At 38.8% G+C, this 18,202-nt stretch overlaps 1 protein-coding gene across 4 annotated transcripts in view; it reads left to right on the top strand.

Annotated features, from left to right (window-relative positions):
• Rnf180 (ring finger protein 180) overlaps positions 1-18,202 on the top strand; it is a 148,120-nt gene that overhangs the window by 78,956 nt on the left and 50,962 nt on the right. For all 4 annotated transcript variants that reach the window (XM_026788994.1, XM_005366592.2, XM_026788995.1 and 1 more), the window contains exon 6: positions 15,743-15,968. In XM_026788994.1, coding sequence (XP_026644795.1) covers positions 15,743-15,968 — 226 coding nt within the window. The remainder of the gene's footprint in view (positions 1-15,742; positions 15,969-18,202) is intronic.

The following is an 18,202-nucleotide window of genomic DNA, read 5'->3' as shown; positions in this document are numbered from 1 at the left end:
GAAGATGAGATACAGCTGCAATGAGGAAGATGAGATACAGCTGCAGCGAGGAAGATGAGATACAGGTGCAGTGAGGAAGATGAGATACAGCTGCAGTGAGGAAGATGAGATACAGCTGCAGTGAGGAAGATGCATTTGTTTTCTAGGGTCTCTTGTCTAATAATGACAGAACAAAAATTTAAACCCAGGAAGTTTAGAGCTATAATCTCAACTACTAAAGGTGAAAGATCATGGAAATATGTCAGATCATTGCATAGGGTACCGTGTGTCGTTTGCTGTTCTCTTACTGGAAATGGACCCTGAGTTAGACTCTCATCTTTCTAGAGGCCAGCACGAGAAAGACGGTTTACTTATTTGCTTCATGGTATCTCCAAGATAGTGTTCTCATCGCTATGGACAAGCACAACCACTGACAACTTTAAAAATCAGAAAGAAATGCTCTCCTGTATTGTTCAAGAAGTTATGTAATGTATACCGAACTTTGATAGTCTCTTTGACATCCCTTAGTAGTATCTAAGCAACTCATTGGAATTAGAATTGCCTAATTGATTTCCATTGTAATTTGGTGTTTTTTGTATTATTTAACAAGATTACACTACTTAGTTAAAAAAAGTTTGCAAGATTTATTGACCAGAAAATAAAGCTATATTGAGTTGTAGAATATGACTTTAACTTGGCAAAGATGTGTTTCATTTGTTTATACTATATTTGTTTAACAAGAGATACAAAGATGGTTTGCTTTGCCTCCCTGAGGCACCTGATTGGTCTAATAAAAAGCTAACCAGCCAGTAGCCAGAAATAGAGGAGTAGGCGGGGCTGTAGAGAAAGAAAAGAAGAGAATGGGGGAGAAAAAGAGGGAGTCACCCAGGGCCAGCCAGCCAGGCAGCCACTAGCTAGAGAGGGATGGAGAAGAATGTACAGAGGAGAATTGTAAATAGCCCTGAGGCAAAACATAGAGAAAGAGAAAGAGACTGAAATAAGTTATAAGAGCTAGTGGGAAAGTATAAGATAAAGCCAAGCATTCATAACTAATAATAAGTCTGTGTGTCATGAACTGGTTGGGAACCCAAAGAAAGCCTGCTACAGTGCTGTTGTTGACATCAGGCAATATCATCTCTGTTCTCAGAAATTTCTCATGAAGCTTCATTATTATATATACCCAACGTTTTCTTACATCTGTGATGACTTTAGTAAAATTCTACATCTGAGATAGCCATCTCTGTGATATTTCTTACTAAGAAATAGCTTACTTACGGGCTATAAATGAATGTCATGAAATATATAGGGAGATGAGAGAAATTGTTGAGTCGTCCATTCTTTAAAATCGCTACCTTCTTCCTTTTATCATATACGGAAAAGTAAAGGTACTCAGGAGGAATTAGAATGGCAGCAGCATCAGCCAGCAGTGGTACCAATATCCTGACTCTGTGCTGGTGGCTTACACACCCCCACTCAATTTACATTGCTCTCCTCACACTTCAACACTGCCTCTCCAGAAAGCAGCATCTGCCCTCCTCCATTTGCTCCTGCTAACTTATCACTTTCCTGCTGCTATGTCTCAATTAATATGAATTTATATGTATAGCTTACTGGGAAAATAGGCCTTTTAATTATTAAAAAAAAAGAACTAAACTAATGTCTGTCATCCCAGGACTTGGAAAAATCATCAGGAAAATTGCAACAAGATTCAAAGCCATCCTGGGCTACATAGTGAAGTTAAGGTTAGCCTGGGGTATGGAGAGGAGACTATATCTCAAAATAATCACAGCAATAAGAACTCCTCAATTAAAATTATCTCATATTGTTTAAGCAGAGATTTATGTATGTAGGCAACACTAATTTTCAGAAACACAGTGACACTGATGTATAGAGTCATAGAGGATTTCATTTATTTTATAGGTCTTGTGTAGAAAATCATTTTTGCACCAAGTAATATATGTTGAGAATTAAGGCTTTTGGCAAGAGTCCCCCAACACTTCTGTGAGAGACAGGTGCTTATGTTTCCTCTCCCATGCTCTAGGTTCCCCATGGGCCTATCTGTGGTCTATGGCTGATACTTCTACCCAATGGAAAATTCTCATGGCCAAGTATGTGTCTTTAGAAGCTGCTGCTTCAGATATTTCATGCCCTAGGGTCCCAACCAATGTAAGAGTAGGGTGTAGGTATGCTGGACATGACATAGCGTTAGAATTACATTCAGATTGGCATGGAGATGAGGACAGGTCCTGGGACGTCTGTATCTTGGATGCTGAATATAGACTTAAAAGACAAGCAACAGGTAATGACTTTTTAACTATGGATGTTTCCTAATTTACCACCCCCTTCACTTTGGGGTAGCATCCATGAAGTGAGAAAGTAATGGACAAAATGGATTCACGAAGATGAAAAACAAAGCTAACTTTTTTTTAAAAATGTAAAATAATTCTTATTCAGTGTACAAATTAAAATTTTCATAATCCTGGTTTATCATAAAACATCATCAATTGATACTTTTATTTTAGGACATTTTACTTACTTTAAATTATAAAGTATTTTATAATGATTTTAGTTCCTATTTATCTTGTATAAACTTTTACCATCTCACTGCCCAGCCCAAGAACTAAAACATTCTTAGCCAAGTATATTTCATACTTCATTTTGGGTTGCATCATACACACGGGTACAGTTAATACATTGTTTCTTTTTATTTTCGGACTGTATATACACAGCTTAGGCTCTGGGATTCGTTTGGATTATCTTTGGTTACGAAGATCCATCTGTACTGTTGTTTGAGGACAGAGTCTCTTCATTCCCTGCCCGACGTTGCAGGCCTCTTGCTGCTGTTAATTTCTCTGTGTAGTGGGCTTGTGCTTTAATTGTATTCTGTCTCTCACAACTTGATGGACTATACAATATCACTGTCTCCTTTTCTGTTATTCACATTATTTGACAAACAACAAGATAGGTCAAAAGCCAATGTTGTAACATGTGTCAGTCTCACACAGAAAATAGTGCTGGGGGATTCTTTGGTAGATACCAGGAAAATGATTCCTAGCAAAACAGACATAAAAGCAACACTGAGTTCTGATTTTAACCTCAGATGGGTTATAAATTTAAACCAATTAATCCAGGGCTGCTGTCAGTAGCACAATTACAGTACACAACCTCCTCTTTTTATAGTTATCATGATACTATATCATCTGGTGGATTAATTATTACTTAGAAAATGAGCCTACACTGTTATGGGCTACTAACAACAACAAGAAACATTTGAGTCCTGCTCAAAATAGGTGTTTCTCACTTTTAACAATTACCTGTTATAAAATTTTCATCACCTGGTATTCTTGAATTATAGAAAAAGATATAAGATATTCTCTCCAATAAAACTTTTAAAGAAAAAGTTACTGTTGTAATTAAAATTTAAATATTAGTTTTAAAAAAATCACCATCATCAGTTTTCTGCTTAGATTCTTCTAGACTCATGAGGTGGTGAAGCTAACCTTCAAGCTGTGCTTTTCCTGTTGCCTGATGTTGTTTCTGCTGTCTATGATTTTAGTTCCTACTTATCTTGTGTTTTCCTACACAATAGACAATGGATCTAAGTATTATTTATTGGTTGAATTCAAACCATGATACAAGTGTTCAAAATGAATCGTCATCCAGCCAGATTAAAACTTAAGAAGCAATAAAATGTCTCATTCAAGCCTTGACTCCCTATTTTAATACCCATGATGTTTCAGTTTGAGGCATCTTCTTTTCTATTAAAGATTTCCAAATATCTTGCAGAGAATTTGCGTGGGGGGAACATAAGCCTCTTTGTATATCCTCTGCTGACATTTTTGTATTGACATTTCTGATCCTGCCATCTAAGTGAATCTTTAACTTTTAAAATCATAGTGCCTCTTATACATGGAGAAAAATACATCAGAGATTTAGCAGTTTTTGCCTCAGAGACTGTCTGATTTAGGAGCTAGAAATGTGACTTGTTAAGGAAGAATACTTGCTGTGGACACAGGAGCACCCGAGATCAAATCCACAGCGTTTGTGCAAAAGCCAGGAATGCCGCACATGCCAGTAACGCCAGCACTGGGGAGAGTGAGACGGGCCCTTCCCCAGAGCTCACTAACCAGTTACCTAAGAAGGCTAACACCAGCTTCACTGTGATCCTTCATTTCAAAAACATAAGGTAGAAAGCAGTCGAGGAAGACACACAATGCCCTGGCCTCTACATGGTCATTCATAGGCTCATATACCTGTGCACATGTGTGTATTCATACACACACACATGAACCCATGCACACACACACCACAGAGAGAAAATATAATTGAATTACAGAAAGAACAAATGTTTTTCTTTCCAAAGCAAAATTTACTCTAGCTGTTGCTCATTTTTCCACAATTCTGCAGCCAAAAATCTTGGTCCAGCTCCTGTCATCTTATATTTGGATTACAGAAGAAGAGCCTTCGGGAAGGTAGCCCACTTTTCATCCCTCTTAAGTTCTGTCAGCTGCTTACAGAGCTACCAGCTCTTCCTTAAACACCCTTCCTTAAATGTTTCTTTTCATCAAGTGACCCTTCATAAACTGGTCCAGACAGCACAGCATCACAGTTCTCCTGTGTGGGAGCTGCCAGTTCACCTTCCCTCTTGTAGCATCTAGTGACATCCGTGTTGTGTGACACACCCCTGTCTGCGTCATTGCCCATGTCCAACCTTGCTCATGCCATTCTTGCCTGCCTTGTGCTGTTTCCGCTCCCCCTGACCTGTCGCTTCCTTTGATGAGGGGTTGCAGAGAAGCCCATTTAATGGCAGATTTGCTGCATCCTTCTCTGCTCGTTTTTTGACATGTCTATACTATTTTTGTACTGCCTTAATTTATGTATTCCCCACTTAAAATGATCACACTTTTCTGTCATCATTTTAAAGAGGAAATATGTGATGCTTTTGTTCTCCCTAAAATTTCCTGTGATGGGCTGTCATGCCAGCTGCAGCCCACATGTGGCAGGTTTGATGAACCTCCTCTGTGTCTCGTTATGACTTGCAGAGCACTGCAGTGTTCCTGTGTGCTCAGGTACAAACCTGAAACGGGTTTGCTTTATCCGTAATGGAAATTTAAGTGATTTTCAAAATCCCCCCCTGCGGCTCCCAGTGTTTGTCTGAAGTGAACTGTGCGTCAGGCAAGCAGTGCTGTGGTAGGCTGTGCTGTACAGAATAGATTGCACGAGCCTGTCGAGCAGGGGATCTCAACCTCCCTGATGCTGTGACCCTTACAGTTCTTCACGTAAGGCCCCCAACCGTAGTATTCCATTTCATAATGAATTTGCGACTGTTATGAATTGTAATGTAAATTTATGATACGCAGGATATCTAATATGCGACCACCAAGGGGATCACAACCCACAGGAATAAAACTGCTGCTTTTGAGACTGATTGGTCCCTAGTCCATCCCTGATGTTATTATCAAACCTCAGCATTTATTTCCGAGTTAGGCTGATTTTCCTGTAGAAATGCCACAGGTACTGGCATATATATGAAGTAATGAGCTAATATATATAAAAATTCAATTTGGAACTCAGAGGCAAGCAGTTTTCATTTATTGCAGGCATTGCTACAGAATACACTTTAGTCATTTATTGCCAGGCTAAAATCCATGGGTGAGATAAATTCTGTACACAATTGTTGCTAAGAGATACCTCAGCTCTCCTCAGTTCTCAGTGCACCCCAAAATAAAAGGCAGCCCTCTCTTTCTTTTTGGGATATCAAAGGGTTCGTGTATTTCACAGTGTTCCACAAAGAGACAAGAATCTCCTTAGAATCATTGAGTAGAGCACTGAGCTTTCCCTGTCAGGTAGGAGTGCTGTTGCTGATGGCCTGTCCCATCCAGATGGGATGAAATCATATGGAGAGTTTCAGCAGTGCCAGACTTCAAAGTATAGTGGGCTTTCTCAGTGTGAAGTAAGTGCTGGGGCGGGGCTGACATGAGTCGTGGGGTGCTCCCTTCCTTGTGTAGTCATCCCCACAGTGAGCACACTGCAGAGAGTGCTCCTAGTTGACACGGGCTCCATGTGCCCAACACCCTAAAGATGCTGTTCTTTTCAGGCTCTGTGTGAATGACATCATTTGACTCCCACAACTCCAGAAGGCATGTTGGTATTATTCTAATTGTGCTGTCAGGTAAATGGACCTAGAGATTAAATAATGTACATTAGATAACAAAACTAGAAATTCAGTTTTGATTTTTCAGAATGAATACACTTTGTTTTTATTTTTTTATTTTATTATTATTTTTTTTATTTTTATTTTTATTTTATTTTTTTTGCTTTTTTGAGACAGGGTTTCTCTGTAGCTTTGGAGTCTGTCCTGGAACTAGCTCTATATTTTTATTTTTTACCTCAAATGTTTTTCTGTTTCTTTGTTTTTCTTCTCCCAAATAGGATTTTAACTCAGGGAAGCATAAAGTTTCAAAGTCCTTTTTTCATACTACTGTGAGGGTAAATTTAGATGATTTTGATGAAAATAAAGATGCTATTAAGTTATGACCAGAATATAACTGATGCATTTTTGTTTACTTTTCCCACTACGATAGTGACTTATAACTAACTACATGTGCTCATGTCATTCCCCAGGAAGCTGAGGCAGAAGGATTGCTATGTGTTTAAGACTGTATCTTGGGTTATATGGCAAGTCCAGCCCTGACTTTGATACATGCTCCCCCACACCAAAAGAAAAAACAAAAAAAAAGAAAAGAAAAGAAAAAGGGAGAAAGGGTTAGTCTGGAGTTCTGTTCCTGAAGGTCATCTGAGGGCAATTGTGAACAGAAGCCCTGAGTTCATTGCTCAGGGAAGTCCTGCAGACGGAGGGAGGGTGAGGGAGCGGCTTACGACCAGACACTACAGACTCTCATTTCTATGGAAACAGAGGAAAGCGTGGGTATGGGAAATGATTGCCATGTCCTGGGATGTCCAGTCCCTCATTTCTGTGCTTGGGAATATCTGGAAGGGATATTTATCAATGCAGTGTAGTCAAGAGTCCAAGAGAGATGAAGACAAGAAAATACCTGCTGAGTCTAAGAGCAGCAGGAAACAAGGTGATGCAGAGTAAAATTCAACAAAACACAATGATTTTGAGAACGATAGGGGAAAACTGTTCCCTATGTCTTCCTCGGGGACAGTTTCTACTATACCAGTCCTTTCTTCTCTAACCTTTCACGTATAAATTCTCCATCTGGACATCTTATTTCAAATCTGCTTTCCTTAGGCCACTTTTATTCAACCCAATTAAGTGAACATACTCCCTTGTAAATTCTCTTTTGGGGAATTTCATAAATAACCACTTAAAACTCATTCTGTATTTGTCAGTATAGTTGTCCAAAAGTAAATTCTTGGTGGGTGTGGTTCTCAGAGCCTGTAATCACAGTATCTGGGAGATCTAAAGAGGAGACTAGAAGTCCGGAATCACACGCAAGGCTACATGAGACCTTCTCAAGAAAAGCAAAGGAAATGCATTCTGTTAGGTATGCATCTGCTTGTATATATACATGGCACATCTAGTCTTCCTCTGGTCTACTTGGTAAATTTTAGAGTGAGCTCATCTTCAGTGTGAGTGGCTTCTGGGTGAGATTTATGTTCTTTGTGGTGTGGGCACAAGACCACCAGGCTGACTTTTACTTTGTTGTGATATTATAGTTTTGACCAATGAAGGACTTATTTTAAAGTTACTATTTTTTTCATTTCAATGTTTCTGAGTTAGAAATGCTGATTTAGCCCCACGCCCACGAATAATGTACACTGCAATGAATTTACCGTCCTAGAACCTCTTCGTCAAACCAAAGAGGCTTTTGAGCCACAAACACCCATTCTCACGTGTTGCTCAGCACAGAAAGGAGAGCTTTGATTTCCATCTGCAGTGTGTGTGTTGGGGAGGAGTGTTAGTTAACCCTTCATCCTTCATCCTGCATTTTAATTCAACCAGCCCTGAAGGAAGACTTCCTGTGTTGATTTGGTTCTCCATATTGATCAAAAGTGGAGGTTTAGGGTGATATAAAAAGCTTTCCTAGTTATTTCTTAAAATATGTAACTTTTGATGGCTGGTATGGAAGCTAGCATATGTTAGAACTCCCAAACCGTCAAATTTGGAATATGTATTTGTGCAAATTTGGAGACATAGTCTGAGACAGAAATATAAATTCTTATGACACAACAATGACATTTGTAAAAATTTATATTTCTTTAAGAATCATACACTTAAAGGATTCTGAAAGGTATATTTAAAATAACCTCCATGTGCTGTTTTCTTAATCATTGCTATTTCCTGATAAGCTGATAAGCTTAATAGCTAAGGTCTTTCTATGACATGGTTTGAATGTTGTATCAGTCTTATGGAAAAATACAGTAAAATAGTAGTTAAATGTTGGAGTAATTTAAGTTTCTGTGAAGAGGTTAAATAATAAATGAAAAGATAAGAATTTATTGAGTATTATGCATAGTCTATAGAGTTGGGTATTTAAGAAGTGGATTTTTATGATTTTTAATTAAATATCCTCCATGTATGATATACAAATAATGCATAATACACATTTGTTTTTATCAATCAACTTCTGTTTGATCCTACATTTTACATGAGTTAAAAAGTGAATCGTAGCCTGTGTAGTGTCAACACTCCATCCCCTTATGTCTGTGTTTTAAAATTTCTGGTGCTTTTACATATCAGAATGTTGGTAGGAGAGATGAATTGTTGGCCTGACTGATGCCAATTGAGCAGTCAGCATCCCAGTTCAGCCTAGTTTCTTGTGCTGGTGAAACAACCCTTACTATCTACTCAGTGATGACTCAGTACCATCTTCTGTTGTTCCTTACTCCCCTAAGCATGAAAGAATTCAGAAGCTTTGCTTTCTCTGTATTCTGAGGATGGCATCGTGTGGGCAATATTCAACTTAGAGCTAGTATAAGGTTGATGGTCAGGTAGTGAGCCACCAATGTCTTGCCATAACTCTATAGCACCTTCAACTAGTGTGTTGAGAGCAATGTCTTGCCATAACTCCCAGAACCATATAGTACCTTTGTCTAGCATATATTGAATACAGTATCTTGCCATAACCCTTTATCACCTTTGTCTAGTGTGTGTTGAGTGCAGTGTCTTGCCATAACCCTGTGGCACCTTTGTATAGTGTATGTTGAGTATAAGAGGACAAGGAGGGAATGAGCCTGACAGAGGTCCTCCAAATCTATCACTTGTATTGAGAATCATATACTTTGAAAATAGAATGCCGAAAAGTTTATCAATTTAACATATTTGTTATATATGTACTGTGTGTTATTCATTCCTTGGGAGAGCAAAACATTGTCTACTTCTTCCTGAATAAAGTAGGGTGATGGATAAACAAAACTAAAAACAATCAAAACAAGCAAACAAAAATATTGGTTGATATATTAACATATACATGGTTTTCTGCTGCAAAGAAATGTGGGTAAGGAATAAGACAAGAGAAGCCCTTAAGATTTAGAAGAAAATGACAAAACCAACAGACCATCTTGTACTTTGTACATGGTGTTGCACGATGTGGCTTAGGAGGAGCCACATTTAGTGTTTCTGAGCCAACTGATAAATTTTTGTTGGAGGTGGTATACTGAGCAGTGTTTTTTTTTTTCTAATAGAATCCCAGTGATACCTCTTATCTACCTAGAAATCAGACACTAGGGTCATTTATTTATTGATTGATCTTTATAAGAAATGAGATTCTTCAACTCAAAATAAAAATGTGAACTCAAGAGATACTATTATTGGCCGGGCGATGGTGGCGCACGCCTTTAATCCCAGCACTCTGGAGGCAGAGGCAGGCGGATCTCTGTGAGTTCGAGACCAGCCTGGTCTACAGAGCTAGATCCAGGACAGGCTCCAAAGCCACAGAGAAACCCTGTCTCGAAAAACCAAAAAAAAAAAAAAAAGAGAGATACTATTATTTAATACTAAAGAAATAAATCAGAGTTGTTCCTTAAAAAAACAATTTTACATGCATTTGGTCTTGTGAAAATTATCTCCTGCACTTTATTGCACTTGGCTCTCATATTCTTTTTTTTATAAAGATTTATTTTTATTTGTGTGTGGGGGGGTGTTTATGGAGTATGTGTATGTGAGTATAGGTGCCTGCACAGTTCAGAAGAGGTTGTTGGATTTCCTGGAGCAGTAATTACAGGATGTTTTGAGCTGCCTAATGTTGGTGCTAGCAACCAAACTTGAGCCTTCTGCAAGAACCATACACATTTGAAACCACTGAGCCATCTGTAGTCTCTTTGCTGTCACCAAGCCTAGTTATAAAGGCTGTGTTCAATATTTCACAGGTGTCTCAAGCAGTCACTTCTTTGGGATCTGCTCCTAAAGAGTTCTGTGTTCTTTGAAAAATATTGTGATGCTTGAAGTATCATGTATTTTTTGTGCTCCCAAATGATACTTTAATTTCTAGGGATTCAGCTATCTCTACCTAAAGAATTTTCTACTTAGTAAATGACCTTCTACTGGAGATGTGCCTTAGATCTATCTATTATGCAATCTTGCCTTTGAGTCTACCTGAGTATCAGATTATAGTCTTTCTATAAGTTCTATTATGGTTAATGGTGTTGGACTCTGTGCATACCATGGGAATAGTCAGGTATTTCTGAGCTGCTCAAATACAGACAAATAGCTTATTTCACAAGATGGCCTCCATGTACTCTGGGCAATTGCTAGGTCACATAATATGATATCCTTTCTCAAAGCAAGACTACTGAGCAGATTTCAGGTTATCCACCTGAGTGGGCTACAAGCCTATACAGACTGTGAAACTTCTTTAGGTTACCAGCTCTACAATGGTACAGTATGCTGGTGTTTTCTCTTCAGCTCAGATCCCTAACCACAGGAGACTCAATTTGCCTTACCCAAAGAGCCACAACAGCAAATACCATGTGTTTTATTTCTCTTGCTGTGCTGCTGTCTCTGAATATAAGAACATTTCAGTCCCTTTCTTGAGGATCTTTAGTGGTTTCTGTCAATCGCTCATTTCAAATATAACTGCATACCTGCTATTTTGGCTCTTTTTGTGAAAGAGAAGGTTTATGCTGGGTGTTTATTCAGCATCTTGAATCTCCCTATACAATTTTGAACTACAACCACCATGTGTTGCAAGTGACACCCCATTGATTTTTGGCTACAGGTTGACCTTTGTTTCTTAAACGTTTTTGAAGTACTTTATTGATTGAGCATGAGAAACAGTTGTCTCTTTCAATACTGTTTGCTTCTGTTTCTCCTTTAATAATGTTTGAAGTGAACTTACCTTTTCCTTTTGTATGTACCATGTCAAACAAAACCAACAGCAACCAAGTCGTGCTACTGAAATCTTTTTCTTTTCTTTTCTTTTTTTTTTATGTTTTCTTTGCTCTCTCATTTTGTTTTTCAGAGGTGACAGTGTCTCCCAAATACATTCCAGTGCATGACATGAGTGGTCACTTTTCTAGTAGCTAATAGTGATTTATTCACTAAGTCAATACCTGTATTTTGGGCTCTATTATATAGGTACTTCTGTCCCTGACCCTGCTTTTTCTTAGTCACTCTGCCTAAATCCCAGTGGCCCATGCATAACAGAATTTATGTAGTTACCTGTTTCTAAGTTACCTGTTGTTCTCTGCTGTGTTTTAGTGACTTTCCAGTATCCACCTCTAGAATGATAGAGCAGCCACTATTGGTGGACTGGCAGAACTTAAAAAATGACTTTTTACGAAAACTGTTTATGTATGATTTTCGTTATCCTTATTCGTTTTACTTGGGAGAATGTAAGCAGCCAATATTGATGTCAGTAAGTAGACAGATTTAATTCCTTGGTAGGGATTAAAAGCATATAAACAGATACAGAGAAACCTCATCTACCCCAGCCATGCTGCATTCCATCAACTATGATATAAAGTTCTGTAGTTACAGGAGTTGGGCAGAACTCAGCAAAATCCCCAGATACATATCTTAAGAGCGAGTACATAAAAGTCATCATCTGCTTTCTGTGGGATCATTAAATTTATTCACAAAATTATAATGCGTTTATTACTCAGTTCGAAAATCTAAACATGAAGGCCAGTGAAGTTGCCCAACAGGTAAACGTGCCTACTGCCATTCACGATAATAAGTATTTTAGAGCCAGGCTCCACATGATGGGAGGAGAAAATCAACTTCTCCAAGTTATTCTCTGGCCTATGGCGTACACGTGCATGTACAAAATAAATTGATCAGTGTGAAAAAAATAAAACATTAAGAACCCAAATGCTATGTGAGAGAAAAGTGTATCCATTGATTAGTATATCAAGGGGAAGGTAGTCTCACTAAGGAAAAGTATGAATATTAAAATCAGAACCCAAACCTTTTCTAACTGTAGAAACTATGCAAAGGCTAACATGACTGTATGGTTTTATTTCTTAGATTTTTATATATTTTTGTATGCGTGCATATATAAGCCAGAGGACAATTTGTAGGAGTTGGTTCTCTCCACAATGTGGATCTTAGGGATCAAACTCAAGTCTTTATGCTTGGTACCTTTACCAGCTGAACCACCTCACCAGCTGAGCCATCCCACCAGTCCAAGGGGTTTATTATTTGAATGGAAGGAAAATCTGTGGAATCTAGCAAGCATAGTGAAATGGACATTTTGGGAAATAAAGTAAATTTAAACTAATAATGATAAACACAAAAAGTGATCTATGCAGAAGAGAACATGCATTCCCTTTTTTTCCACTAAAAAGGTATAACCAGCCAATGGTAATGTAATCCAAAATAAATATGAATCATCATAAAAAAAATTGTCATGTAGAAAACATATAAGGAACATATAGGAAACATCTTATATAGTTCTTGTTACCTGCTTCCCGATACCATTTTCTGTCAATAAAAGATAGTTACAGCTCTTTCCCATCTAGCCTGGGATAAGATACTTTGTGTAGTCATTGTTTGCTGAATAATGCTCACTACTTATTTAATGAACTTGGCTAGAAACATGTAACATTTCTGACACTGCTCTAACTTAACAAGCTCTAACTAAACCATGTTTAGAAATTAATATTTGACAGAGCTGAAGATGAATCCCAGTGATTAAGAACACTTAAAGGCCAGTTCCCAGCACCCATATTAATTGGCTCATAACTGCATGTAGCTCCAGCATGAGGGCTCAAACAGCTCTGCTTTCCAGACTTGGTCTACCCAGAAAGTGCTCTGAGGGAGCAAGGAAAGACAGTTCAGAAAGTGTTCTAATGTGGCCACACTGAGGGCCATTAACGGTTGTGTAAGTAGTCCCCTTATTGTGTTAAAAACAGAAGGCAGGGTAGTGAGTTGAAGAGAGGGTAGGAAGTAAGAAGCAGCAATCACCTACAACACAGTGAGTCTCTTGGGATGTTTTACTGTTGAAAGAGAGAAGAGAACGGCAGCCTGAGCTAAAGAGGCAGTTTCTGCTTTACACATTTGCTTGGGTACAAAGTTTGCAGAACATGCCTGTCACACTGGGAGGAAGGGGCTAGCTGAGAAGAGGGAATAAACAGTAGAATTGGAGGCAAGGCTCAAATAAGAAGAGATTTGTACCAAGATAATTTTAAATGCTTCTGTAATAAATGAGTCTCTGAGTATTAAAGCTTTCTATTATAAAGACTTCTAACACATCGTAATTTTATCCATAGGCTCAATATAATTCCAGTAAAAACCTTAGCTTTTAAACCAAAACATGACAACATGTACATAGTCGTGGAAATGGCCAAGAATGACCACAGCACTGCTGAAGAGTAGCTAACGTGGAAGGAGATCAGCAGTCAGCTTTTGAGTCTTTCTGAGGTTGCAGATTATGATTATGGGGCAGCACAGACAATACACTAATGACTGAGATAAAAATCCCCCAGATACTTGCTGGTAAAGTAACACTGCAGAATAGTGTACGAAAGGAAATTCTTTGTTAAAAAAAGAAAAAAGACAAGAGCGATTCAACAGGAGGATTGAGTTTGTCTGTAAGGAACACCATGCAAGAGAATCCGTTTTAGGTACATAATAACTTTGAAATAGTATGAAGTATAAAGTAATGCTAACTTAATGGCCCTGGAAAAAAGACAAGGGTTCTTAAATAAACACAAAATGGAAACCCCATAAAGTAAAAATGTTACCGAATTGAGAACTCATTCCATCAACGGATGATACTAGAAGAGGAAAAAGTCAAAATAGAGGAAAGAAAATTATTTATAACATATTAACTCAGTACCAACAAATAGCTAGGTTAAATAAAAAATGTCCCCATGCCTATAAGAAAAATAACGATTTTTATTTAAAAATAAACTGGCTCAGACTTAGCAGTATCTTTTATAAAATGAGAATGGCCATGGGAAAAACAAACACATCTAGATAAATAACAGTGTATACTATGGTGTTCAAAACCAATCGGCTGAGATACTTGGTGCTATAACACAAATACCTCAGACTGGTAAACTTAGAAGAAGAGAAATTTTTCTCATTTTTGGAGTCAGGAAAGCTCTAGTTCTAGAAAGGTGTTGATGAAGGCCCAATCTGCGATGCTTCCTTGTAGGGGGTGAGAGCAGTTCTCAGACAGAGGAATGGAAGAATGGAAGGGATGAGTTTCGCTCCTTTCAGCCTTTACAAAGGTTACTAATCCTGTTCTGGAGAATTCTGCCCCAGGGCTTCATCACTGTGCACTGGGGAGTTAAGGTTTAATAGGAGCTTTGGAAGAGATGGACATTCAAAGCATTGCAGAGGGTTTGGTTGGTTTCTGTCTGTTTGTATCTCAAGCCTCTTTTGTCTTCTGTGTATGTTTATACCTCTGTGTATGTGTTACAGCTATTAATAAACCAGGGTCCATTCTAGAGTTATTCACTGATCTCATCACCAGGAGGAGAAAAGAAGCCATCTGGTTACATCTGGTTATTTTTCCTTGAATTTCTCCTAGCTTGAGAAGACTTTTCCTAAGGCTTTAGCAGAAACTATAGCGACCGGGGTGATGAGGAAGAAGGTGGCCATGGTTAACGTCTGCTAACTATGTTTGAGCTAAGAATTTGAGCTAAATGTTTGAAGTGGATCCCCTGGTTTAATCCCCACAGCGTCACAGATTGGCTGCCTCTGAGGTTAAATAATAGGAACTGTCTTTCATACCTCATGCAACTCTAAGTAGCCTCTCCCAGACTATTACATTTGGGGAGAGAACTAGTTCCTTGTATTTCTTAGCCACCAAGCTAATCCCATCATTACCCCACATTGCTTTAGCAAGTCTTCCTCCTGATAGCCCCTTAACTTTGACACCTTCTTGGCACTGAGACCCAGAAGGATGGAAGGCATGGAAGGTGAAGTGCTATGGACACAGTGTAAGAGGGAGGGGTCCTGAGGGCATCTTGAGAAGATGCCATAGTAACGCCCTATAAGCGATGCCAGTCACTACTTTGGTTAGGGGTGGGGATATTTGTAATGCCAGTGCTGGCAGATGCAACATTTAGCCTGTGACTCTCGTTAGAGTCACAAGTGTGCTTTAGATGCTTAAGTATGGTTTAGTCTTTAGTTTTCTGTAGAAATATTAGGCTTCTGGGATTTCCATATTTTTTTGTTTCTTCTCACTTTAACAGATCACATTTCTATCACTTGGAATATGTTACGGAAACAGATACTATATGCATCTCATAAATATTTTAATTTTAACAAAATATAAGGTCACCATCTCTCAGGGAATCCAGTCTAACAGGAAACCAAGAAAAATGTTTTCCTTGTGTTCTGCAGACCCTGAGTAATGAGATGAGTACAGATGATGAGAATGAGTACACAGAGGAGAAGGACAGCTACATCTGCGCCGTGTGCTTGGATGTGTACTTCAACCCCTACATGTGCTACCCTTGCCGTCACATCTTCTGCGAGCCCTGCCTTCGGACTCTGGCCAAAGACAACCCCGCAAGCACTCCCTGCCCACTCTGCCGGACCATCATTTCTAGAGTCTTTTTCCAGACAGGTAAATGCCGTCTTTGGTTATCATAGATACCTAATGTTTTCTAATTTGGGGAGGGGGGAGGTTTTAACTCCAAGGGCATCATATAAATTGTTATGAAGTTAGTGAAAAACGTACACAGAGTGATTGTTGCTTAGTTTATAGAAGAATGCTTGCCCAACTAATTGAACCATACCAGAACCACAGGTTAAAGTAGATCTTCATTGCTGAGCCTTCACCCTCGCTAGCTGCTGGTCAGTCTCTGTAGACACCTTTAGGGTGAGGGGGGTCCAGCTGAAGCCACTGTTGCATTCTTGTTCCTCCCATCTGCCTCTGTGCTGCTTTTTCTGTGGCCCTAGGATCTGAGGACAGTTAACTAAGCCTGTTACCCAAACTCCCAAATCTCTAAGTGATGAATGCTCAATCTTTCACACTGTGATATGATGTTGTTAATTACACACAATCATATGTGTTGGGTGACATTCAGAGCTATCCAGAGGTGCATGCAGACACAGGCAATGGATCTGATGCACCTGCTCTAATCATTCCAGATATGGCTATGCTCATTTTTTTAAGCAAGTAAGAGTAATGTACTGTTTACGTACTTGTCTGGAGATGACGTATGGTGTTTTGCCCATGTTGATGGAGAGATAGAAACTAATGCACATGAGCATAGAGACCTAAAGGAAGTGGCGGCGGTCACTGCTGTTACTATGGGGAGGAAGGGGCTTCCCATCTCCATGTTTTGTCCTCAGACCGATAGAGTCAAAGGGAGATCGAGGTATGTACTTTATTAACAGTAAAATTGAAGGGCTTAAGCAGAAGTTTTTTTCCCTGAAAGAAATCAAAGTCCCACCACCATCTGGGTGAAGCAGTGCGGGTGGACCCCAACCCAGCCAGCTACACAAAGGCCTATGAATCTCTCTAGCCAAACAGTGAAGAGAAAGTAGAGCTATGGCCCTCTCACCTGCCTAGTGCAAAATGCCAAGAGAAGTTGAGTGGAACACAGACTGCCTACAGGTAGAAGTCAGATAGGTAAACTGCAGGGCCCTACATAGGAACTACAGTTTGATGCAGTTTTAAATGTTCACACCTTACAAGGAAATCTTTAAAGAAGTTGTTTTCTTTATCCATTAAAAGAAAATACAAATTCTCAAGGATAGCTAAAGGAGTTTCTGGTGCTTAGCCCTACAAGAAATTTTTTGTGGCTTCTCTGGAGCATTTCAAGAGTAAGCAATAGCTTTAAAAGCATCCTCAGGGAAAATCGGAGCATCAGCATTTCTCTTTGTTGCTCATGGTATTTTAAAGGAAACCCAAGGAAATATGAGTATAAATTAGATAAAGCCATATCACTAATTGCTAATACAATATGGCTTAGTTTTCTTGTTAATATAATTTTAAGTAATAAGCTCAGACTCACCCATATTCCTACCATTTTAAAGTAGCGTCTAGTACATTTACTTCTATAACATTGTGTATGTGTGCATGTATGCATGTCTAATTTTTTGTCATTGCTACCCAAACTATCAGATCATGTGAACATCTTCTTTTTCTAACTTGTTCCCTTGTTTAACCTGAAGTCCTTGTGTTTCTTGTAATGACTTCATGTTCTGCTTAGGCCAGTTACTTTTATGGACTGATTACACTTTTTATTTATAATTTTATTACATATTAATAGTATACATGGATAAATGTTTGAACACATCATACAGTGTTTCCTTATGGTGAACTTCCAGAAGAAGAACTTGTAGTTAAGGCCTGTGTCTTAACAGCAGTGTGTGAGGACGTGTCTCTACAGCCTTGGCCATCTAGTTTTCCATTTTTAATTCCTGAGAATGTTTTGTACATTTAGTGCCAATTTTTGTCATATGTGGAAAACAGTCTTCCCTTTTTGTCCTTTACACCTTATTTTTGGTTATGGTACTTTATGAACGGGCCAAATTTCTAGGTCTTGTTCTTTGTTTGTTTAGTTAGTTTGTTTATTTTTTAGCATCGGGTGTTTAACCTTTGTCTTTTTTGTTAAAACTTGGGTATTAAAGGCTCTACTAACCACACAAGTTTATAAGCCTCCCCTTTACGTTTGGGTTGTTTTAAGTTGCGTTTTGTCATAATTTCCCCACGTTTCCTGAGGTGCTCTGTTTGCCTAAGGATAAAGCACCATTTGGCAATCCTTAGGCACATGCCCCGGCAACATTTAACATCCGTTCTCTCCGTGCCAACTCAACTGTCTTCCTTTGCAAAGCAGAGCAACTCCTAAG

This window comes from Microtus ochrogaster, unplaced genomic scaffold (assembly GCF_000317375.1).
Source record: "Microtus ochrogaster isolate Prairie Vole_2 unplaced genomic scaffold, MicOch1.0 UNK11, whole genome shotgun sequence".
NCBI lineage: Eukaryota > Metazoa > Chordata > Mammalia > Rodentia > Cricetidae > Microtus > Microtus ochrogaster.
Note: the sequence above shows the minus strand (reverse complement) of the source record. Positions and strands in the feature narration are given on the sequence as shown.